Raw genomic sequence first — 22,056 nt, 5'->3', positions numbered from 1 at the left:
ATCTGGCTAATTGAACGCGAACAGAATATTTCAAGCCAGCATCGCGAGCGCAAATGCAGCAATGATTGCTGGGAACTTCACAGATGCCTTGTCGGCGGCGCCGGTGAAGACAGGGCTAGCAGCAGTGCTGGTACTGCCCTGGAAAACGCTGCCTGAGGCGGCGGACGAACCGGTGGCGATGGGGGAAACGGGCTTTGTTTGCGAGGCATTCGGGGTGGGCATGCCCGAGCCCAGGTTAATGCCTGGGGCGGGAATGATTGTCGGCAGAGGACGGTCGCACACAGAAGCACTCTGAAGCACACTGCTGGAAGCAGCTTCTGCACCCGCGGGTTGGCTGGATGCCTGGCTGTTCACAATCTCCGAGGTAGGAACGGCAGCTGGGCTCGAAACGGCCGGGACTTGGGCGACAGGCAGAGTTTGGATGTCTTTGATGGACTTCGTCGTGGCCGATGGTTCGGGGTAGACGGTTTGCGCAGTAGCAGGGATGTTCGCAGCGTTCAAGCTTGGGACGGAAGACTGACTCTCAGCAACTGCCGCAGAAGACGCGGAGGCTTCGGCGACAGGGCAAAGAGTGGTAGTTGAAGTAACAAACTTCGTGACGTATCGGGTAGTAGAGCTCTTCGTGGTCTGAGCAGTAGCGGAGGAGCCACCATCGCCAAGTTCGCCCACGGAACCAGCCGTGTTGCTGGCTTCGGTCGCGGCAGAAGCAGCAGAGACAGTGTTCCAGCCTTGGCTGGCGGGAGTCTCCGCCACAACAGCGGAAGCCTGGGTAGCCTGGGTAGCCTGGGTAGCAGAGGCCACGGTCACAGCTTGAGTAGCAGGGGTGTGAGTGGCGGAGTGCGAAGTAGAGGCAACCGTCCTACTCTCCACGCCGGTCTGGTAAATCTTGACGGAGTTAATCTCCCAGTAGGTCTGCTCGAATACAGTAGGATTCTTGGCGACGTAGTTGATGCAGCTCTGTGAGGAATCCGAGCTGGACATTGGGCACCCAGACTGGCCGAAGACACCACCGGCCCAGTCACCGCAGAAGGTAACGTCGAATATGAATGATTGAGCCTTAAAGCTGTTCGCGACATCGCAACCTTCCTCAACAAGAGCCATGGGAGTACCGAACTGGGAAACATCGGGCACACCCTTGGTAATGGAAGCTGGAATGGAAGAGCGAGGGAAAAACCAAATCTTGAGGAACTGTTCAGTCCACTGCATAGCATAAACACCACCACCTTGCTTGTTGAACAAAGTGCCGTAGCTACCCTGGTCGCCCTCGATAACACAACCCACGGTGCCCAGATCTTCACCACAACCAGTGGCATTGACAGCACCGGTCATACCTGTGTCCGTAATGCTGCATGTGCCAGCAGTATGCATCACGATCTCGTTGTGGTCCTGCAAGTTGACGCCCTCGATGATATCAATTTCACCGTCCGACGGCCAGTTCTGACCCACCGACCAAAAGGCAGGCCAGCTACCACAGATACTTCCCGGCATGTGGGCAATGTCAGCAATGACAAGGGATTGGTCGTAATACTTCTTGCTGCCGATGCGCACGGAGTCACGGCCCTTGCCACTGGGGGAGAGTGTGGTCGTGTGGTCAACACCGATGTAAACACTGCCGCCGTCGTTGACCTTTACCAGGCCTGCGCTCTCGGCACTGCTTTTGTCGAGATATGTAACGAAGCCATTGGTGGGATCGGTACCGGTGTGGAAGTTGAAGTAATCCAGGAAACTCTCCCCATGCCAGTTTTCCACCAGCTGGTAGCTCTCGGAAGCCGCCGCCGCTGACGAGGCCAACAGAGCAAGGAAAAGCGAGCCAGCGCTAAGGGACAGGGACGAGGAAACCATGTTCCCCGTCGAAGTGGTGGAATAAACGTAGAGTCAAAAAAAATGTAAACAAATGACCAGGCTAGGTGCTTGTTCGATACACACACTATCGAGTGGCGCAACAGTAGGTACGGGAAAAAGGGAGAAAAAAAGCGAAAGGGATGAATGATAAGAAGAAAAGCGAAAGATGTAATTGAAAGAGAAAAAAAGAGAGGCAGACAATTCCAGACTGTCAACGAAAAGAATGAAGAAAGGAATGTGCGATGTGCGCGTGGCGGAGGAGAAAGGCGCGAGACAGCATGCTGGATGGTATTTAGAGTCGTCGACTGTTTGGACTCCTCCATACTGCTCCGTCTCCTCCTGGAGGCAGCACTCCACTTGCAGACGCTTGTCCAGGCACTCGCCTCGCTTCCACCATTCACCGGTCAGAACGTGCTGGATCCCACCACCCCCTGGATGGTGACATTGAGAGCGGTGGCAGCCTTCCTTGTCTAGACTGGCCGTGAGCTATCCAACCGGCATAGCGCGGGGGTCTAGCCCAGGACAGTGAATCCGCCGACGTGCGCGATCATCCATTTTTCACGGAGGTGGAGCCCAGCGACAAAGAAGGTATTGGCAGGACGCGCGGTGACTGGCCACTGGCGCGGCGGCTAAGTGGTGCCTATGGCCGACTTGAAACACCTCTCGTTCGGCACGAAAGGACTCCAAACCACCGATGAAACAGGAGCACCCTCGCTAGCGCAGCCTTCGACGTGAAAGGGAAGTAGGGTCCGACATGGCGGCCACTTTTTCGCAGAGGCACCAGAACTAATTCCTAGGGAAACTGGGTTGCTGTGGTGGTGGGAGGCATGATCTCATCTCACATTCCCCATTCTTTCGGTATTGTTGTGTAGCGCGACCGTGCCGTCGGTCCAGAGATTGCGGTCGATCCCGTCGAGGGGCTCGAATCATGTCGTGGGCATGGACTGTGTGATGGAGAGAGTACCCAGGACCAAAGCTGCCCAGCACGACCAGACTGGGTCCAGACTAGGAAGGAGTGGCCAGAACGACCGGTCATTTGTGATCGATGGGGGATGATAGTATAGTCTAGCCCTAGTCTAGGACGGTCAGCTCAGCCTGTTTTCACGGTCGGCTCAGCCCATAACGTGATGATAAGCCCGATAAGCAAAAGCATCCCTAAGTCTATTTTTATTTGAATTACCTGGTTTGGCTTAGTATAGTAAATATCCCTCGTTCGCACGATGTTTTCGAAATCTTCAAACTATTTCATTAATAATAACAGTAATAATAATAATAGGTATTCCTTGGCACAGGATCCTAGTTCAAATGAGGCATTGGGTGACGGATATTCCTATAGTTACTAGAATCTGTTCAAAGAATATCTCAAGGGAAATCATGGACAACTAGGATTAGATGCATTGCGGATATGGACATGATCGATGTTACGAGGGAGCAATTGTGAAGTTTTGTCTCTTGAGTCTCCAGGGGGGAGCTCGTTTTGCGGTGATGGGTGGCTATTCGATTGCGAGAAAGATGTCAAAATTGCTATTGTATATGGTACTGTGCTTCTGGTTCAATGTAGTCGAATACTTCGCACTGTTTTTACGCCAATCCTATTGTTCCTGTATTATACGAACTGCATGTTTGGCCTCTCCATCCAATCAAAAAAGTTTGCTCGAACCCAGTAGCCTGATTGACTTTTCTCATTTGGACCACTCGATATTTCCTCCTTCATTGGATTCATCATGACGCTCCGCCATACGCACGATCCAGCTCCCCGGCTTAGATCCAAGTTCTCCTCTTCAAAGACCCCGCCAGACTCCTTTGCTTGATCTAAATAAAAGTCGAATGCTGTCGGAGATGGAAAAAGTGTGAAATCACAGCCATGGGAAGCAAGGGCGCGAAAGAGCTCGTCTACTCGTTGAAGGACTTTCTCAAGCCGAGCCATCACAAGATCACGAGGAGGCTGTGGCTCGCGGGTGGATCTTCTGTTTTTGGTCCGTAGAACCAGAATAATGTTCTTGCAGTGAAGGAAATTGGTCTGTATGAGGGAAATAATAGCATCGAAAGCACCCCAGGCGGTTTCTCCGATTTTGAGGGAGACGAGGTTCTGGTCAGCTGTTGGGTATAGATGCGGAAGATCGCAGAATATTCTGGATGAATGAGTGCAAAATTGACTTTGAGAGGATACAAAGTCTACACCACTTATATGTCTACCTTCCGATTAGACTAGATAACACGATGTAGTAGCACCTGTCGCAGAGAACTCACTTCAATCTCAATCGATTCGCAGCCCAGGACAGTCTGTTATTTGGAAAAAGTGTGGGATGCAAAGCACAATTGATTGTACCGTCAAATAGTGTAGGGGTTGGATCCTGAGTAGGCTCGCTTTCTCCAGTGGGTAGTTCTATTATGGGGCTCCAGTGCGCTGAACTGCTTTTGCGCCAAAGGTCACTGGAGCGTGTCACGTTAAGCTGAATAACGCCTGAACGATAGGGGTAAAGGCACTTTTTGATTTCTACCGGGTCTCGAAAGTCACGCATAGTGCAAACAAAGCAGTTGAAGTTGGAGGCAATGAAAAGAAGGGAAACGGAAGATGAGATCGAAAGCCAACAGAGCCCACAAGGTCGCATTATAGTAAGGTCACGTGTATCAGGTGGTGCACTACCATTCTAGCACCTTTTTTAGCCTCCGTGCGCCCTCCATGTAAAGCGATAGCTGGCGTTGAGAGAATAAGGGTGGCTCACTTACATTCAAAGCTGTTGGCTTTAATCTTTTGTATTGGACAGAGAAAGAGAGATAGCTTTTGCCGATAGGGTTGTTATAAAACTTCTCAAAAACGATAGCTAGTTCTTTCCTCAAAGCCGACTCGCGCGGACTATGAAGACAGTTAGACCTGGTGAGGTAACTGAAAGTGGAAATGATCGACATTATTTCCCGCTACGCAGACCCTTGTGAGGATTGAGACTAGACTCCGGCACAACTTACGGATGGGTCGAGACCCCATTCACGATGTAACCTGCGACCAAACCCCATGACCGTAAAATAATGCTTCAACCATCCTAGGACTCACTCTAATATGGGGAAGAAAAATGAACGTCTATTTACAAAACCTTCCATAGGTCAGAGCACCCCCTATACTCCCTTGATGTATTTGCTTCATGTATCGTCTGTCAACCGTAAGGCCGACACCCCCGAAATACTGTCCCGAATATCGGGTGGTAAACCATTCTCCCGCACTTCGTCATACTCGTCCGCTGAGAATGGCCTTCGGTGGCGTAAACGATCGGCGCCATTGAGTATATTGGACGGATCCATCGCCGCTTGCTCATCCTGGGCTATGCAAGAATTAGAGCTGACTCAAAGAAGGTCCAGCACGGTCGACCTACCAAGCTGACCCCCGGTATCCGCATAGTGAGGAACCATGGGATCCTCTATATCCAGGTCATCGCCCAGCACGGGAACCTGGTCGGGCACAATACTATCCCCCTCCCTCATATAGGTAAGATCTATGGCATGTCGAGGAACGGGCGATTCGCTCTCGCGCTCGTAGATAACCTCGATTACCTTCACTAAAGGAGTACTCATGACGCCAATGGCGGCTCCGTCGCGGATGCAGATGCGAATTCCGCGGGGTCCTGGACCGAGTCGTGCAAACTCGAGATATCAAACGCCAGAAAAAACTGTTCCAAAATGGGTTAGACTCAAAAAGTTTTCTGTTAGAATGTTCCGAAGAACCAAAGGACGGTATGTGTGATGATCGGTCCCGTTGTGATGCGGTGATGACTTGCCGGAGGACGATCGCGCGGGATGCCATGCCGGCATCAAAGTATTTATACTTAATGTCCCGTATCTCTTCAATATCTACTGAAGGCAAGCCTGACATCAATTGATTTCCCTCTTGTAACGTACCGTTAACCACCCCCGGTAATAAGTCTTATTGACCACTCAGGATCATGGAAGTTTTCAATGCTCCCCGTAGCGGTGGCCAAGGCGACAGCTGTGGTCCAACACCACCTCCACAGGGCCGGTAGAGCCCAATGTTTTGCCAGAATTCAACTGCTACGAAAGTAGATTTTGAATCACATAATAGGGCTTTCGTCGAGGTGGGTACCGTGGATCACCCACTTACTGGCGTGTGCTTAGGCACCGAATAGTCTGGAACGTCCGTTGCCATGGGTGTACGATGCTCCGTGGGACATCCTTCGCCTCAGCCTTACGGTAGAATGATGTACCCTCCGCCCCAGGGATCGGAGCGCCACCCCGAAGAATATTGGAAACCCTCTCATGCATTTGCACAGCACTTGGTAGATGTAAATAATAGGCGGCGCAGTCGTCATTCGGGAAATCACCCGAGCCATTTCGAGACACAACTTTAGATAAATCTCAATACTGACACTGGTCACAAGACATTGTTTATACCTGAGCCTTGAGGAGAAGGTCAGTCCTGATGCGTCTACAGAGAACAGGGCAAATGCGATGGGCCGTTGTGAAGCGTGAGCATCCCGAACACTATTCCAATTTCGCTATCAGACTAATTTTTGAGTCCAACACTCCAAGAGATTTCTGTACTTCTGACAGATTCGGCAAATACGGAACTGGGCACAGGCCTGCGAAGCGCTCAGCCCAGCTTGGGATAATCTATAGCGGGATCTCTAGGATAGCCGCGACGATCTCACAGCAAGGATTCTATCGGCGAGGGCATTAGTCTGAGCAGACGGCCCTTGTGAGTGGACCAGTTTCTTTGGGGCCAGTAGACTAATGCTAAAGATCTTCTTGACTATCCAGAAGACCTGTCGTCCTACCAAGGCCGGGGCCCTTCCTCGGCAAAGCTTGGCTCGCTAGGGTCATATGTAGCGGGTACACCCCACCATTGCAATTGCATTCGCAGTGTTTTTGTCCTCTCCTGCCATGCGTTTTCTCTTTCAAGATTCCTCGGCATGGCGTGGACCCTAGTACTTCTGAAAGTCGCGACCATCGATCTCGCATTTGTCCTCTTGGTCCTCAACATGATTTTCCCTACTTCCGTAGTATATACCGTATCTATTCTATCTATTCTGAGCGCGGGAGATCCTCGGGATCAGGCCATTTGCGAAACAAATCCTGCAAGTAATCCACCGGCGCGGCCATCAGTCCAACAACCGTCTGGTAAGGCGGATTCGGGAGGTTCGGGTGGGCGCGACTTGGTGCGAACCACTTGGTGCGACCAAAGGACCTGGCGAGGCGCCGGCTCTCCTCGGCCGTGATGGCGCCTTCCAGCTTGACGAGATCTTTGGTTTCTTCGGTTTGGGCGTGGGACGCGAGATCGTCCATGAGAATCGTCATGGTGGGGACGAATCGAGGATCGGAGGCCTCGAGGTTTTGAAAGATCTGGAGCTTTTCTTTAATCTAATATGGACGTCATTTCAGCCCGCAGCGGTGGGCCTAGCAGTCTTGGACAGGGCCCATGCGATACCACGGAATACCGAGAGAGAGAGAAGAAGGAATTCGACTTACGGTCTGATGTTGGCGCCGATCCGAAGTGGCTTCACCTTCGCCCAAGTATCGGTCGAGGGCTGGGAAGAGCACGAGCTCCTCGCCCACGACATGCCGAGCGAGTCCCCAGGTCAACTGGTTCTGGAAGCGGGTTTGCTCATCAGGATCATCGCTGTTGACGAGGCGATCGTAGTAGGCCTGCAGCTCTCGGTGGTCGGCGCTGATAGCGTCCGTGAGGCGGCTCATCGCAGGTCCAAGAGTCAAAAGTAGTACACACGCCCTGTCAGCTGACTGTCCATCGCATAAAGCGGTGGTGGATGGGTCGATTTCTCACACCTCCACCCTCGCCTATTTACTTTCTACTCTTCACTACTGCCACTTGATACGACAAACTCTCGGCGGCAACGCTGAAGTGACCATGACGTGGCTACTCGTGGATGGTTCACTTGCCAATTCGCCTGCAGCCCCAGTTTCCCCGAGGAATCGAGCTCCGGTGCGATACCCAGACTGTGCGCGTGTGAGGGTCCCTGAGACGAGATCATCTGGTGGAGTCGGATGATCGCTGCATGTCAGCCCAGCCCAGGAGGTCAGGGCCAACAAGTACATCCAGAATAGCCGGACTACGGAGATCTGGTTCTAGCTGGCGATAGACAGACAGCCTGTTGTGAACTGGCAGCTCAGCGTGGCGCGCGATTTAGGGATTGGACGGTGCCCAGTTTCCTTCGCGGAGGGTCTGAGAGCCAAGTGGATTTGATTTGCTGGCGTGTGGACCTTTCGGGACTTTTGGAATGGCCGTCGAATAACCCCAAGAGAAAGATTGCCGAGTTAATGTTTGGGTTTGGGGTCTGTCGAGTTAATACTCCTCTGGCCGGTCCGTTTCTTTCTTCTTGCTCAGCTCTTCTTTCCTCCCATCTTCGTCCCATATCGATCCCCCATGGTCCCAACACCGCCAGCACCGCGGCATCACCACCTCTACATCCTGTCTGAACCATGACCAGCCCGACTCCAGGGTACGCTGCCCATGCCACCGCAGCTTCAGCCTCACTCAACTCAAATACTAACCAGCAAGGCTCATCAGAACCTCCACAGGAGCCCAGGATGGCTGGCTTAGTCGCCAGTCGCCAGCTCCCATCCGGGGCACAATCCTCGCCAAACCCATGCCCACACCCAAACACGTCACGGCCAGCCTAGAGTTGGCCCAGCCGCCGGCGGTCTCGCGGGGAATCTGCAGTCGCATCGCTCAGTGGCTGTGGCCGGATGGGTGGGGCCATTCAGGCGAACCACCCAGCCTTTTCGCTGGAACCAGATCCCAGCAATCAGCGTCGCGCCCGCCGCTACACATCCAGTCCTACGCCAGCGCCTCGCTTGACTGCATGGCCTGTCGCGAATGGAATGTGGCCTGCGACCATTCCAGACCGCAGTGTGAACACTGCTACCAACAGCAGATCCTGTGCTTCTATGTCAGTCCCAAGCAGATGCCCAAGCGCAAGGCGAGACGCGTGGAACCAGCCACCGGCGATGTGGCGACGGTCTCGGAGCAGCGCGCACACCTTCCTGACGCGCCAGCAACAGTGACAGTTTAAGTAAAAAGAGGGCGGCCGGTCTGTTCATATTTAATAAGACATCTATTCTTAGGTGAACAATAAAACACTCGTAGTCGTCACAAATGCTGGCGTTCTGAGATCAAGTCATCGGGGTTTTGCGTTCAGGACCTGCTGTCCGGGAGTATACGAGGTGTAAAGAGTGCATGATTAGAGCCCGGTGTTCGAAATCTCCGCTGTTCTGCGGTCCTTTTCATCGTAAATTAGGGAACCGTCCTTTCCTCCCGAGTGAGATTTCCTTCATTCCATTGAGTGAACGGCAAACCCAAGCGTGTCTCTTTTGGCGGCACCGAGCCAACAACGGCAGTTGACAAGAGTATTTCTTCTCGCACCCCCTCCTCACCCTAACACCGCCAGTTCTTAACTGTGGAGGGTCTCTGCTTGATCATCGTCCTATTTAGCGAACTTGGGCAGCGGACTCGGATCATGGCCGATCGATGTCCGCCTCCGCAGGCTGGAAGTCGGAGCACTGTGAGCCGGGGCCGCTTCGCCATTCTGGACATAGTGACGGGCATGCACTCAAACGAGAAGGAGGAAGAGGTCACTTCTCGTGGTGTCTATTCAAACTACTTGTCTTAATGGTCCTGGCTGTCGTCCGGATGTTTGGTGGATTGTGTTGAGCGTACATCCGTCTCGACTTCCGAGATCTAGATCTATCTATACATTCATACCCATATCGCAGCCGTTTCTACCCCCTTCCTTTGACCCGAGGTGAATCATTATCGCAATTGGAGACTTTTTTACTATGCATTCTTTCTAACCCAGACCCAGATGGAGTCCGAATACAACAGGCTAGCAGATACTATTCGCCATCAAGCGAGCGTCCACCGAAAACCACGCTATCTCGTCACCATCGCAGGTGTGCCAGGCTCCGGCAAGACCACCACAGCCCAGGCCGTCGTCCAACATCTCAACAAAGACCCCCAGATCCACGCGGCCCTGCTGTCAATGGATGGATTCCACCTCTCCCGGTCCGAATTAGATGCATTCCCGAATCCAAAAGAAGCACACATGCGGCGCGGTGCACCATGGACATTCGATGTAACCCGTTTTGTCGATTTCATGCACCGCCTGCGAATCTGGGCCGACCAGACACCGCTGGCGACGCCTTCGTCTGAGTCTCTGTCTTCATCAGACGTCATCAAAGCGCCGGCATTCGACCACGAGGTCAAAGACCCCGTCGAAGACGGGATTGCGATCACATCCGTGACGAACATCATCATCGTCGAGGGGAATTATCTTCTCCTCAACGAGCCGGGGTGGCGCGATCTCGCAAGCTTGGTGGACTACCGGGTCTTTGTAGATACGGATCTGCAAGAGGCGCGGGAGCGGACGGCGAAGAGGCATGTTATGGCGGGTATTGAGAAGACGTTGGAGGATGGGTATCGGCGCGTTGACAGTAATGATTATTTAAATGGGGTATCGATCCGGGAGAAGTTGATTGGGCCGGATTTGGTGCTGAAGAGTGTGAGGGTTAATGCTGAAAGGGCGGGATAGAAGTGGTCTTGGAGGGATATAGATTGACGGTCGCGGAAGGATAGACGGGGGTGAAGCGCGGCTGTCCAGCTGGATCGAGTTTATTGTTTGATTTCTCGTTTGTGGAACACGTCTGCAATTTGGTTAGCGGTACCTTTTAGGAGTACCTTTTAGGATTTAATGTGCATTTCAGGATGTATGGAACTCACTGGGAACCTCTGGCATCCAACTTGCCCGCTCCTTGCAGAAGAATTCGCCCTTGGGGGGTAATGCCTCCGGGTCATCGAGAGACCCCACGCAGATATAACGAGAATGTTCCTTGGCGGCTTCCTACACGGCCAGTCAGCTAGTATCTCCTTGAGCTCATGCAGGATCAGATCACATACCCCATACTCTAAAATAAAACTGCCACAGTGATCACAGAATTCGCGATGAACCACGGCCCCAGATCCGTTGTCGGCTGCATGTTCCTTCGGCTCCCCCTTGAGGAGACAGAATGCATCCTTCGGGACTTTTGCTGTGAGTCCATAGTTGGTACCGAAAGCTTTCTATTTTCCGAGGAAAATTAGCACATAGCGCTAGCTTTACTTTTCAGACGGTACGAACTTTGCAGTTGCGGCAGTGGCACAGAGATGTACGCGCATCATCTGGGGAGTCCAGTCTAAGCTCATATTCAATTCTGCGGCAGACGCATGATCCTGAATAAACCGGCATATTGACTTTCTGGCTTCAGCTGTAGCTGCATGCTCTTTCCCACCAGGTTTGATGGTTGGATGAGAGGTTTATATCTTGTTCTATACTTCCGGTGTTGATGACGTCATTGATATTACGTAGTTCTGGTTTTGAAGACAGAATAAACCTCGAGACTGATAAAGCAGGTACAAGAACAAGTAAAGAACAGGTGAGTCCTGCTTGGAACTAGCGGCAGCAGAGCAGGCGTGCAGGGTAAAGCCTATATTGGCTGGTCAGATATGGCTCTCCGCCAAACTGAATGGGAAAGATACCTTGTGCCTACGGCGCCACCTCGAAATTGCCCAGATTCAACTAGTTGAGAGCTGCATTTACGTATGCTAATCCTTCGATTTCCGATTAGAGCAAGGATCGTGCTATTTACCAGTCACATGATAATATTCGAGCCACTACCCCGCGGTGATGCGATTATGACACGACGCGTCCCAACACCTCTCGAATTCTCTTTCCGGAATTTTTCATCGCTCAAATCCCACTCATCTCCCAGCTTGGGTCCCCCCATAATAGGGTTGTGACTATGTCAGACCAACACTCAGAGTGCCCTGCTGGGCTGCAGCGGAGATCCGTGGTCTCCTCTTTTATCTTCTCTGTTGCGAACGGATGTCCTCGCGTCGCCCTTTTTAGAAGAAGTGACAAAGTCAGGACATACCGGTGCGTTCTCTAGTCTTCATGCTTTTTGGCCCGATCTCCCATTCGATGAGGGCCAAATATCAGCGATCAAGCTGACCAACCAAAGCAATCATCTTGCACCCATTTCGGGAGGTATAGAGCAGCATGAATTGCCCATCACGGCAGCCTGGCGCGAGCTCAAGGAAGAAACAGGGTTAACATCCAAAGACATGGCGCTTTGGCGCCACGGAAAACCCTACACTTTCAGTGACTCATCGGTGGGGCGTCAGTGGACCATCTATCCATTCGCATTCCGTCTCAAAGGACCCGACGAGGGAGGCAGCGGGGAAGCAGCCATCAAGATTGACTGGGAGCATGAGGGATGGTCCTGGTACGATCCAAACCAAGTCGTGGATGACGGACACTTCGGCGGTGTGCCCCGTCTAGCCGAGAGTTTACGCCGGGTCTGGTTCGAGATGGGGATGAACGACGATGCGAGCAGAGCATTGCGGTCAGGACTCGAGCAATTAAAGACGGACCACTCGAGCGGGTCTCACGAGTTGACCTCGATCGCCCTCAAAGCGTTCCGGGATGTGCTCGCGCATTTAGAAGACGATCCGAAATGGTGGGAGACCACTCGTATCGCCGCGTGGCATCTATGGAAAAATGGCCGCGAAAGCATGGGATCAGCCACCTTGAATGCCTTGCTTGCGGTCCTGGCCGATATCGACAAGATCACGAGCCAGAAATCCGAGAAGCCTCAATGGGATCGCATACTTACAGTGGTCGATCACCACTTGGAGCGTCGCCGCGAGACGGCCTCGCATATCAAAGACGCTTTCAATGCTTATTTGCAGGAGGAGTACCTCCCAGTCTTTCGGGAACAAGGAAAAAATACACTCACGCTACTCACATTATCTGCCAGCTCGACGATTCGAGACAGCATCTTAGATGCATTTGCGTCCCTACCTATATCAATATCACATTTGGACTTGCGGGTTCTTGAATCGAGGCCTCTCTTCGAAGGAGCCAGCATGGCATCATCTCTACTCTCGGGGTTCGAATCCAAGTTCTCACCATCATCGGGCAGGCATTTGACGCTCAGTGTATACACTGATGCCTCGGTGGCTCTTGCGGCCAAGGACGTGGACTTTGTTCTGCTTGGAGCAGACCGAATCGCCAGCTCAGGGTCCGTCAGTAATAAAACGGGGTCTTTGCCAGCTGTTCTCTGTGTCAAGCATATGAGCTCGAGTGTGCAAGTGCTTGTCTTTGGTGAGTTGGAAAAGGTCGCAGAGCCCGGAGCTGAAGATGATCATCAGCCCGAGGAGAACGACCCGATGGAGGTGATGAGTGCTTGGGTTGATTGTGGTATCAAAGGTGTGAATGTCCTACAAGAAGGACTTCGAGGTGGCCATCCAGAGACTTCCAGCAGCCACGTGGAAGTCAAAAACGTCTACTTTGAGTGGGTGAAGGCTGATCTTGTCGATGCTTTCATCACTGAAGATGGGACGCTGGGTGTGACTGATATCTACCAGAGGGCGCTGAAGGTGAAGCAGAGAGCCGATCGATATCTGGGTCCTCTGTAGTGAAGTGTGAGGCTCTACTGAGACAACAACAAACAGGCATGAAGGCTCACGGGAAGCCAGTGGATCTCTTGTATGCAGGTAGATAATGCGCATAAATAAACTCGTGTATTCCACATGCCGGGCACATCGCAACAAACACGCAAACACCGCCGGCTGCTTCCTTCCGTTCACGACTCTCCTCCTCCTCCTCCAACGTCGACAATCGATAGTCGTTGCCACCCCGTCACGTTACACCGCGGACTATTTGACCCCCGACTATAGAACCGCCTCATGCAGTCGAGCTCAATGTCGAGCACTCGCTGGGATCCGGGAATTCATCGGTTTATGTCTCCATCGACGGGCCTAGTGCTCGAGTACATTGTCCATCGCCCCGTCGGAGCCAGCATGGACGATACTCGGCGCAACCTGATCGTGGCCCAGTGTCCCGGCTGGGGCTTGGGATCCGAGTATCTCCAGCAGGGACTGTCAGATCTATGGGCGCCCTCATCCGAGAGAAATCAAAATGGCCTCTCTGTCTACACCGTCGTCTTTCCCCACCCTCGTGGCACCGGTGGGTCCTCTCAGCCACTCTGGACCGGCCAGATGAGCAGTATGCCCAACATGGGGTCTGACCTGGAGGATCTTCGAAAGCACCTGGAGATCGAACAGTTCCCCGTCCTGCTGGGCCATTCCAACGGTGGCGCCATCGCCCTCGGCTATGCAGAGATGTACCCGGACCGAGTCCAGAAACTGATACTCATCAACCACCAGATCATCGGCATGCAAGACCGCAAGACAGATAAATTGATAGCCACCAAGGACGACCCTGCGTATCGCGGTGCCTGGGACAACCTCTTAAACCGACGCGCCGACACAGACGAGGAACTCACCGACTCCGTCAACGCCGTCTGGCCTCTGTATTTCTACGACCCCGCAAACTACACGGATGAACTCCTGCGCGCCATCGGAGATCAGAAAATGTCCCTGTGGGCGTATCGCTACCAGGGCCAGTGTGACCGGAGCGTTGAGCATCCGACGCAGATGTCAGACGGCCTCAAATATGTGCGGGCCAAAACGTTGGTGATCTTCGGGCAAGACGACATGATAATTGGGCTGAAGATTGCTGTGCGCACGATGGAAATTCCCGGCGCAGAGCTGATTACCTACAGGCAGTGCGGACATTTCCCGTGGATTGAGAAGAAAGAACACACACTGAGGGATATCCGGCGATTCATCGAGGGTCGCCAGCACTGAGACGAGAAGATGGATGCTCCATAGTACTCAAGCCAACCAAAGAACTAGTACCCATGTGCCTAGTGAACTGATATGAAGATTGACATCCTGCTACAATGCATTGATTAATCAGATCATCAGGTCCATACAGAAAAAGTAAATGACACAGAAGTAGGGTTGACAATATAATCTCCATAGGCTCTGTAAGCTCCAAGGTGAAAGGAAAGGAAGAATGTAGAAAGAAGTATCATGAGCCAACCCAAACGCCGAGGCAGAGGACGGGATCGTTAAGGACCTCCGCCTCCAAGAAGTAGAAGAAAACCCCCAAACATGTATGTGCAAAACGCGAAAAACGAGGTATCATCATATTCAAGAGTCGCGGACACGCGCTTGGCGCTTCGCAGTACCGATGTGAGTGTTGTGCACCTTCGTGGCGAACTTCAAGCTGGTTAGGGTCTCAGAAAGGTGAGCCTGCAGCGGGCTGACCATGACAAACATGAGCGTCTTCGAGTTGCCGCCCAGTGAGAATTGGAGGAGGTAGGTCAGCTGTGGATCGGTTAGCACCGGAAGATAGGATATATGAGAGGCTTTTTAGATCGGATGAAACAAACCTTGCTGTTCCGGTACGGGATATGCCCACCGTCTTTGCCCTGGCCAAGGGCGGCAATCACATCGCCAAGCGAGCTGAGGCTGCGGTTGATGTTTTGAGTCTCCTTGAGGCGCTCTCCGGTTGCACCACTGTGGCTAAGGCGCTCGCTTCCGGCCAAGTCGACCAGGTTAAGAGTGCCCTCGCTGCGCTCTCCGGTGATATGATTCTCGCCGATTAATTTGAGAATGAAGACGGAGTGGGACCGCGACGAGCGCTCGTTGGCTTTGGTAGCAGCAACAGAGCGGTTGGCAGCCGCATTTTTGAGTATAGACTCGACCATCTCGGGTGAATCCAACTGGACAGTAGTGATATCGGTGATAGTTGTCTTGCCGCGTTGCATATCGTGCCGAATTTCGTGCTTCTTTTTATCGAGTTCATCTGGATTGCCCAGAAGATCGTTCAAGTTCTCATTGTAGACCTCGACGAAATTGCCCGCCATGCTATATCGCCAGCCCTTCTCCTCTAGGCTCAGAGCGGTCTCGTAGATTTGGTGCACAGCAAGAGGGATCATGCCGTCCTGTGAGGACATAGTATGGGTCTTGCCACTACCCGTCTGGCCATAGCAGAAGATGCACACGTTATAGCCATCCAATGCACTCTGCACTAGCTGACTGATCTCATCAAAGACCTCGCTGTTCTGAGTTGAGGGACCAAAGACCCGATCGAAGGCGAAAGTGTTATTCTTGCGGGATACACTGCCAAGACTGCTCTTTTCCTCGGGCCCCAGGATGTTGATCTCCTTTGCCTCTCCCTCTTCATCGGGGTATTGCATCGGAGCAATAGCAGAAGGCGGCTCGCTGTTAAGAGATGGCCGAACACGGCAGAAGACGCGGATGTTACCCTTGAGCTCCTGCACCTGGTTGTGAAGTTTTCGACGAAGTGTCTCTTCCTTGCGCAGTTTCTCCTTGGTTGCCTCTGTCTCAGCTAGCGCGTCCATCATCTGTTGGTTGCAGTGCTCAAAAGCTTGGGATTGCTCTTCTCGTCCACCCTCAAGGAATTCAATGCGGGCCTTCAAAGCTCGGATGGTCGACTCAAGGGTAACACTATTGCTGCTGACTGTATCCAAGTTGTGTCGAAGGTCATATGTAGACTTTCGCTCGCGGTCCAATTCGGCTTTCATGGCCTGTATTTGGCTCTGCGCCGCATTGATTTCACGGGTCTTGTTGTCCAATTCAATTTCGGACTTTTGGATGTCAAGCGCGGATTGTGAGGTGAGCTGCCCAAGCTCCCGAACTCGCGCAGCTTTTTCATCTGCGATCTCGCTCTCGAATTTTCGTTTCAGATTCCGAATTTCATCTTGGTGGCGAGTGCTCAGTGCTTCTACCTCTTTCTTGCCAGCCTGTCGAATGGATTCCATTTCTATTCGTTGACGTCGGTCTAGATCATCCATCGCAATTTCTTGATCGCGCATGGCCTCTTTCAATGTGTTCTCTGCGGCACTCAATTGATTTTTCAATGATTCCATTTCGACACGCAGCGTCATGTTAATTTCGGATAGACCGTCACGAGATATCTCGAGCTCATTGACTAAAGCTTATAGTTAGAACAATACAATCGTCAGGAATATTCAGTACACTCACTTCTGGCTTTGTATACTTCGACAGCCTCCTTAAGGCCTTGGCTCTCCTGACCAGACTGGTTGACACGCGAAAAAACGCGGGCCATAATCTCCTCCATGTTCTTTTCTTTTAATTCTTGGTCCCATTCGGCATCTAAAGGATAATTAAAACATGTCACTGATGAGTTTTTTGAGAGATAGAAAGGGATTGGGGGGTTTTTGGGCGTTTTTTGAAGAGATAGGGGTTGTATTGGACAAGGCTCAGACGGGGTAAGAGAAGGAACGTTGAACCGCTGGCCAGGTCTCACTGGTGAAAATTCCTTGGGACCAGCGGCACGGGAATTCCTTGGGGTAGCGCTAGGGGAAACCCTTGGGAAAGGTTCATCCATGGTCATCTCGGGGATTTCGAGGGCCATGGGAGCTGCTTCCGTGCGACAGGCTGACGCTGAACGGGGAGCTTCATGACGGGAGGTATGCAGGTGCGAATGCGAAGGCCCAGGGGAACAGAAAGGTCTGCGAGTGGGAGAAAGGGAAATTGACTGCATACCCTTGCGTTTTCCAAGCACACTTGCTGCATTATCTTCGGCGTGGTGATCTAACGATGTTGCCGGGCGTTGCATTGAGGCTCCGTGGAGCTTGCGCGTACCGAAGGATGTCTGGGGGCGGGACATAGCAGACGCTGGACGTGAACCATACCCCATGGTGTTGGAGAAGGTACCATTGGTGGATCGAGAGGCTGTCGAGCCGGTTCGCGACATCGTAGAGGCATATGAGTTGCCGCGGGTGTGTGCCTTGGGTGCACCGACTACCGAGCGGGTAACGGGCGCCGATCTCTTTGCTTCGGGCGCATTGGCTGTCTTCGGTCGAGTCGCTGTATAGCAATGTCAGTGGATCGCGCATCTACAACCTCTGGAAGTGTAGATCAGGCCGTACGGGAAACACTGGTGGCTTTGTTTGCGATGCTTCCCGGGGGCAGGATACCAGACATGCCTGATCGAGAATTGGTTGTCGCGGGATTCAGTTCTCGGAGGCCTGCCTGCGGGATGCGCGATCGAGTCGACGCTCGGGGCTGGTTCTCCAGCGCAAGTCAGTAAACAGAGTTGCGACAGCCTCCGCGGGAGGGGGTTGTTTACCATGTTCTCGTCCTCCATGATGTTGTTAGTGGCTCGCCAGGTCACCGGCGCGTATAGTATCCGGGCGAGAAGGGATATCTCTCGTCCAGCCACGGTCTTTTGTGTCAAGTAACGGGCGGGCGGTCTAAGGTGAAGGCGTCGAAGATGAGCATGCCAGCGTAGAGTGGGAGCTCCGGTTTCTGGAGGGACGGCGGATAAACAAACGCTGAGTCAGCCCTTCGGTGATTCTAGATTGGGACTAGTGGCGGTTGCGCGGGTCACGCTGGTTTTGGTATTACCGCCATGAATACCGCACGTGAGGGCGTTGGGATGAAAGAATTGCGATGCGCTGCCCGAGATCGTGGATGAGGCACTTCCCAATTGACTCAATTGCAGCCCCTCCGTCCAATAATTTCCATGTTGTCAAAGTGACGACTACCCTTTGTGGTGGGTGGCAGCCATTGAAGCATCACAGGCGCAGCAGCGTGGACTCCACTCGGCCCGCTCGAAACACGAAAGGCCCCAGTTTCCGCATTCCCTGGTCGTTCGCGCTGGGTCTTTCTCTTTCACCTTCACTCCCAAGCTCATACTCTATTCCTTCTTCTCTAGGCCCTCGGCACCGATCATGTCCGGGCGTTTTGTGCGTTCCTCCAAGTATCGTGAGTGTGCTGTGATCTGCATCATGATAGCTCCCCGCTAACCGTTGGAATCTGGAAGGCCACGTCTTCGGGCGTTCGACGAGAAAGGTACTGCTGACCCAAGGGTCCCTTTCATCCATGATAGTCGCATTAACGCCGGCTGTAGGAGCAATGCTACGATAACCTTCGAATCTCGCGAAATGCCTGGGATACCAACTTGGTCAAAGTGCGTCCCTCTCCGCGCCACCGCCCCTGACCCTTCGCCGCAACAGTCCCCGATCTGACCCTTCACGAAATAGGTTAACCCGAAGCACCTTGCGGTCAATTGGGAAGCCGGTGGTGGTGGAGCTTTTGCTGTTATTCCTCTTGATGAGCGAGGCAAACTCCCTGAGCGCATCCCTCTGTTCCGGGGCCACACCGCAGTGGTACTCGACACCGACTGGTAAGGCGACATGCAGTTGGAGGATTGTTGCGCATGATGACTGACTCTCCCCACAGGAATCCTTTCGACGATGATCTGATTGCTTCTGGTTCCGACGACGGAAAGGTATATTGTGGACCTCAAGTGAAAGTTAGGGAATTGCTGCTGACCACCTCCAGGTCTTCCTCTGGCGGGTTCCGGAGAATTTCACCGTTCGTCCCGATGCCGAAGCGGACGACATTCAGGACATCGCTCCTGTTGGAAAGCTGAGCGGCCATCCCAAGTATGAATCATCCACCAGTTATGCGACATGAGGGGGAAGTGCTAATCCCCAATTTTACCCGCTGCAGGAAGATCGGCCACGTGCTTTTCAACCCCGCGGCGGAAAACGTGCTGGCAACGGCCTCGGGCGATTATACTGTGAAGATCTGGGATATTGAAGCGGGTGCGGCGAAGCTGACGCTGAATGTTGGCGACATTGTTCAGTCACAGTCGTGGAGCGCCAATGGCTCCCTGCTGGTCACTACCTCCCGTGACAAGAAGCTGCGTCTTTGGGATGTCCGTCAGGAACGGCCCGCGCAGGAGACCAACGGACACTCGGGAGCCAAGAACAGCCGCACCGTCTGGCTGGGAGAGCGCGACCGGATCGCGACCACCGGTTTCTCCAAGATGAGTGACCGGCAGCTCGCCCTGTGGGATATCCGCGCGGTCCGGGAACCGATCAACGGATTCAAGACCCTGGATTCCATTTCTGGTGTCTGCATGCCCTTCTGGGATGATGGTACTAACTGCCTGTACCTGGCTGGACGCGGGTGAGTGAACACTAGTATGCACTTCACATGCTCTAGATTCTAACTTTTTTTCCAGTGATGGAAACATCCGTTACTTCGAACTGGAAAACGATAAGTTCGAGTACCTGTCCGAGTACAAGTCCGCCGACCCTCAGCGAGGCGTTGCGTTCATGCCTAAGCGCGGTGTCAACATGCACGAGAACGAAGTTGCCCGCGCGTTCAAGACCGTCAGCGATGGCTACGTTGAGCCTGTTTCATTCATCGTCCCTCGTCGATCAGAGAACTTCCAGGACGATATCTACCCGCCCACCATCGGAGTTACCCCCGCCATGGGCCCCTCCGAATGGCTCTCAGGGAAGGAGGCGATTCCCCCTAAGATATCCATGGCCAGCCTCTTCGATGGCGAGGGCCTCAAGGAGATTTCTGGTGTGCAGGACAAGCCCACTACCACCATGGATGATCCTGCCCCCAAGCCGGCTGAGGCTGAGCCAGTGGCTAAAAAGACACCCGAGCCTGTTGCCCCAAAGGCTGCCCCCGAGCCTGCTCCTGAGCCCGTTTCTGTGGCCCGGCCCGCTCCATCTATGAAGGAGCAGGGTGCCTCGATGGCCGCCATGGTGACGAAGTTCGCCGATGAGGAGGTGGAGGAGCCTGTGGATGACGACTCCAGCTTTGAAGAGGTTCCCAAGCCCTCCGAGCGCGCCGCTCGCTCGGCTGTTGCTGAGTCTTCATCTCCGAGAGTCAGCAGCCCTCTGTGGCCAAAGGAGCCTGAGCCCGAGCCCAAGCCGCAATCTCGCGTTGCTGTAAGTACCTTCCTTCTTGACTCTTTGTCTTATGAGACCAAAGTACTAATTTACCATCAGACCCCAACCATTCCCTCGCCTGCCAGCGAGCCCAGCGTGCCTACCAGCGCCGTCCACAAGGAGATTGAAGAGATCAAGAACCTGATCGCCCAGCAGACCAAGATTATCGCAGACCAGGCCTCGCAGATGCAGAAGCTGACGTCCGACATGGAAAAGCTGAAGAGCAAACTGAATTAAGGTAGTCGACGGTGGTTGAAGATAGTGCAAATGGTGTTGTACCGTCTATTTTGGCGTTTAACGCTTCGGGGACGTCGTGGGCTTGGGCGAACATGCATATACATGTACATCCCCGGTGTTTGGTCGGACACGAGGATGCGCTACGGCCTGTGGATACGTGGTCTTTTTTTTAGCGGATTTGTCAATACGTTGGTCGTCAAAACAGATTAACCCAGCTTCTTTTCTGAAGAAAAAAACAATAATAAAAATAAAAGGATGCAAAGCCCTCTAGGTAATTATGTACTTCCAGGGTTACGGACAAAAAGAAGTTGCTTTCCCGATGGGTATCGGCACATCAAAAGTTCGAACCTCGACACATTCCCAGACAGACGTCTGGAAATGATGCCTTCGGGAAGGCGTTGAAAGTTCGATCAACAGATATCTTGTAATTAGAGCTCCAAAGGTATTCAGAACCTGGAAGACATGCAAGAGACGAAGCCAAACCATCAAATCCTGGACTTATCATGTCACTAGGACCAGGCCTTTTGTGCTGCGAATGTTATGAAGTACAAAGGTAAGATTAATCTTTCATAGAGGCCACTGTTGCTGCCATGCAAGATCGGATGGGAGCTCCAAGCAAACGAACTAAGCGTTCTAATGATTCTATTAGCAAGAGCTACTGCTCCGTTGAAGATATGTGCTACCTAACTATGAATTTCCACTGTTTCCAGCAGGGCTAGGTACCTCCATATCGATGGTCGAAGGCCAAACCGGACCTGCAGGCAGTCCAGCCCGAGATATATCTCTACCAGTACTGAGAAGACAAGTGACCACTACGAAGGTTTCATCTCTATTTCCAACCCAACTGAAACATACCTAATGGAACGCTACGACCTTATCACATTATTCTCTAATATTTATGGATGTAGGGGATATTCTAAGCTCGTCCAATATTTAGTTAGGGGGTCGGGGGTACCTACTTAGGTACACCCCACTTTTGTGTTTCGCCCGTTTTTCCATATAAGCCTCCCTCTTTCGGCACAGCATGTGCTTTCTTTCTAGCTAGGGTTAATCCGTGTCTAACAATATCGTACAGTGACTGATACTGAATGTCGCATCTAGCGCTATCCCTATAGGCTAGCACCGGAGATACCCAACGGGACCAGAAATGGTGATCAACGATTCGACGAGGCAATATAGCGGGAAAACCAACAAATTTTGGTGTGGGAGAAGGTCCTAGAGCCCCCACACATGAGCCAGATTTCGAATCTTGCGCCCAAAAGAGATACGGGTCTTATGGAGCGTGGGCGGTCTCGTATGACATGGTGAATCGTCTATGCT

General features: G+C 52.7%; 10 protein-coding genes across 10 annotated transcripts; 5 read left to right on the top strand and 5 right to left on the bottom strand.

Annotated features, from left to right (window-relative positions):
• Positions 1–30: 30 nt before the first annotated feature.
• On the bottom strand, positions 31–1,842 carry eng2 (putative GPI anchored endo-1,3(4)-beta-glucanase; the record flags this gene model as incomplete). Its single annotated transcript, XM_056690053.1, has 1 exon — positions 31–1,842. The coding sequence occupies one exon, from the start codon at positions 1,840–1,842 to the stop codon at positions 31–33; it is 1,812 nt and encodes a 603-aa protein (XP_056542482.1).
• A 3,138-nt stretch (positions 1,843–4,980) lies between these two features.
• Positions 4,981–5,409, bottom strand: N7482_007928 (uncharacterized protein; the record flags this gene model as incomplete). Its single annotated transcript, XM_056690052.1, has 2 exons — positions 4,981–5,159; positions 5,211–5,409. 2 exons carry the CDS (start codon positions 5,407–5,409, stop codon positions 4,981–4,983), a joined length of 378 nt encoding a protein of 125 aa, XP_056542481.1.
• Positions 5,410–6,873: 1,464 nt separating this feature from the next.
• Positions 6,874–7,542, bottom strand: N7482_007927 (uncharacterized protein; the record flags this gene model as incomplete). Its single annotated transcript, XM_056690051.1, has 2 exons — positions 6,874–7,209; positions 7,318–7,542. 2 exons carry the CDS (start codon positions 7,540–7,542, stop codon positions 6,874–6,876), a joined length of 561 nt encoding a protein of 186 aa, XP_056542480.1.
• A 744-nt stretch (positions 7,543–8,286) lies between these two features.
• On the top strand, positions 8,287–8,879 carry N7482_007926 (uncharacterized protein; the record flags this gene model as incomplete). Its single annotated transcript, XM_056690050.1, has 2 exons — positions 8,287–8,306; positions 8,375–8,879. The coding sequence occupies 2 exons, from the start codon at positions 8,287–8,289 to the stop codon at positions 8,877–8,879; spliced, it is 525 nt and encodes a 174-aa protein (XP_056542479.1).
• Positions 8,880–9,668: 789 nt separating this feature from the next.
• On the top strand, positions 9,669–10,394 carry N7482_007925 (phosphoribulokinase/uridine kinase family protein; the record flags this gene model as incomplete). Its single annotated transcript, XM_056690049.1, has 1 exon — positions 9,669–10,394. The coding sequence occupies one exon, from the start codon at positions 9,669–9,671 to the stop codon at positions 10,392–10,394; it is 726 nt and encodes a 241-aa protein (XP_056542478.1).
• An 80-nt stretch (positions 10,395–10,474) lies between these two features.
• On the bottom strand, positions 10,475–11,087 carry N7482_007924 (GFA family protein; the record flags this gene model as incomplete). The annotated part of the gene is made up of 4 exons (XM_056690048.1): positions 10,475–10,506; positions 10,583–10,703; positions 10,760–10,921; positions 10,980–11,087. The coding sequence occupies 4 exons, from the start codon at positions 11,085–11,087 to the stop codon at positions 10,475–10,477; spliced, it is 423 nt and encodes a 140-aa protein (XP_056542477.1).
• A 553-nt stretch (positions 11,088–11,640) lies between these two features.
• Positions 11,641–13,318, top strand: N7482_007923 (translation initiation factor eIF-2B subunit family protein; the record flags this gene model as incomplete). Its single annotated transcript, XM_056690047.1, has 2 exons — positions 11,641–11,774; positions 11,860–13,318. The coding sequence occupies 2 exons, from the start codon at positions 11,641–11,643 to the stop codon at positions 13,316–13,318; spliced, it is 1,593 nt and encodes a 530-aa protein (XP_056542476.1).
• Positions 13,319–13,603: 285 nt separating this feature from the next.
• Positions 13,604–14,551, top strand: N7482_007922 (alpha/beta fold hydrolase; the record flags this gene model as incomplete). The annotated part of the gene is made up of 1 exon (XM_056690046.1): positions 13,604–14,551. One exon carries the CDS (start codon positions 13,604–13,606, stop codon positions 14,549–14,551), a length of 948 nt encoding a protein of 315 aa, XP_056542475.1.
• A 348-nt stretch (positions 14,552–14,899) lies between these two features.
• N7482_007921 (putative kinesin family protein (KlpA)) lies at positions 14,900–17,888 on the bottom strand (the record flags this gene model as incomplete). The annotated part of the gene is made up of 6 exons (XM_056690045.1): positions 14,900–15,076; positions 15,142–16,706; positions 16,760–16,891; positions 17,285–17,608; positions 17,671–17,806; positions 17,871–17,888. 6 exons carry the CDS (start codon positions 17,886–17,888, stop codon positions 14,900–14,902), a joined length of 2,352 nt encoding a protein of 783 aa, XP_056542474.1.
• A 586-nt stretch (positions 17,889–18,474) lies between these two features.
• Positions 18,475–20,736, top strand: N7482_007920 (coronin; the record flags this gene model as incomplete). Its single annotated transcript, XM_056690044.1, has 8 exons — positions 18,475–18,508; positions 18,567–18,595; positions 18,654–18,713; positions 18,787–18,929; positions 18,986–19,034; positions 19,088–19,191; positions 19,259–19,720; positions 19,776–20,736. The coding sequence occupies 8 exons, from the start codon at positions 18,475–18,477 to the stop codon at positions 20,734–20,736; spliced, it is 1,842 nt and encodes a 613-aa protein (XP_056542473.1).
• Positions 20,737–22,056: the final 1,320 nt, after the last annotated feature.

Source organism: Penicillium canariense, assembly GCF_028826845.1.
Source record: "Penicillium canariense strain IBT 26290 chromosome Unknown utg000004l_segment0_segment0, whole genome shotgun sequence".
Taxonomy (NCBI): domain Eukaryota; kingdom Fungi; phylum Ascomycota; class Eurotiomycetes; order Eurotiales; family Aspergillaceae; genus Penicillium; species Penicillium canariense.
This window is presented reverse-complemented; position numbering and strand designations above follow the sequence as displayed.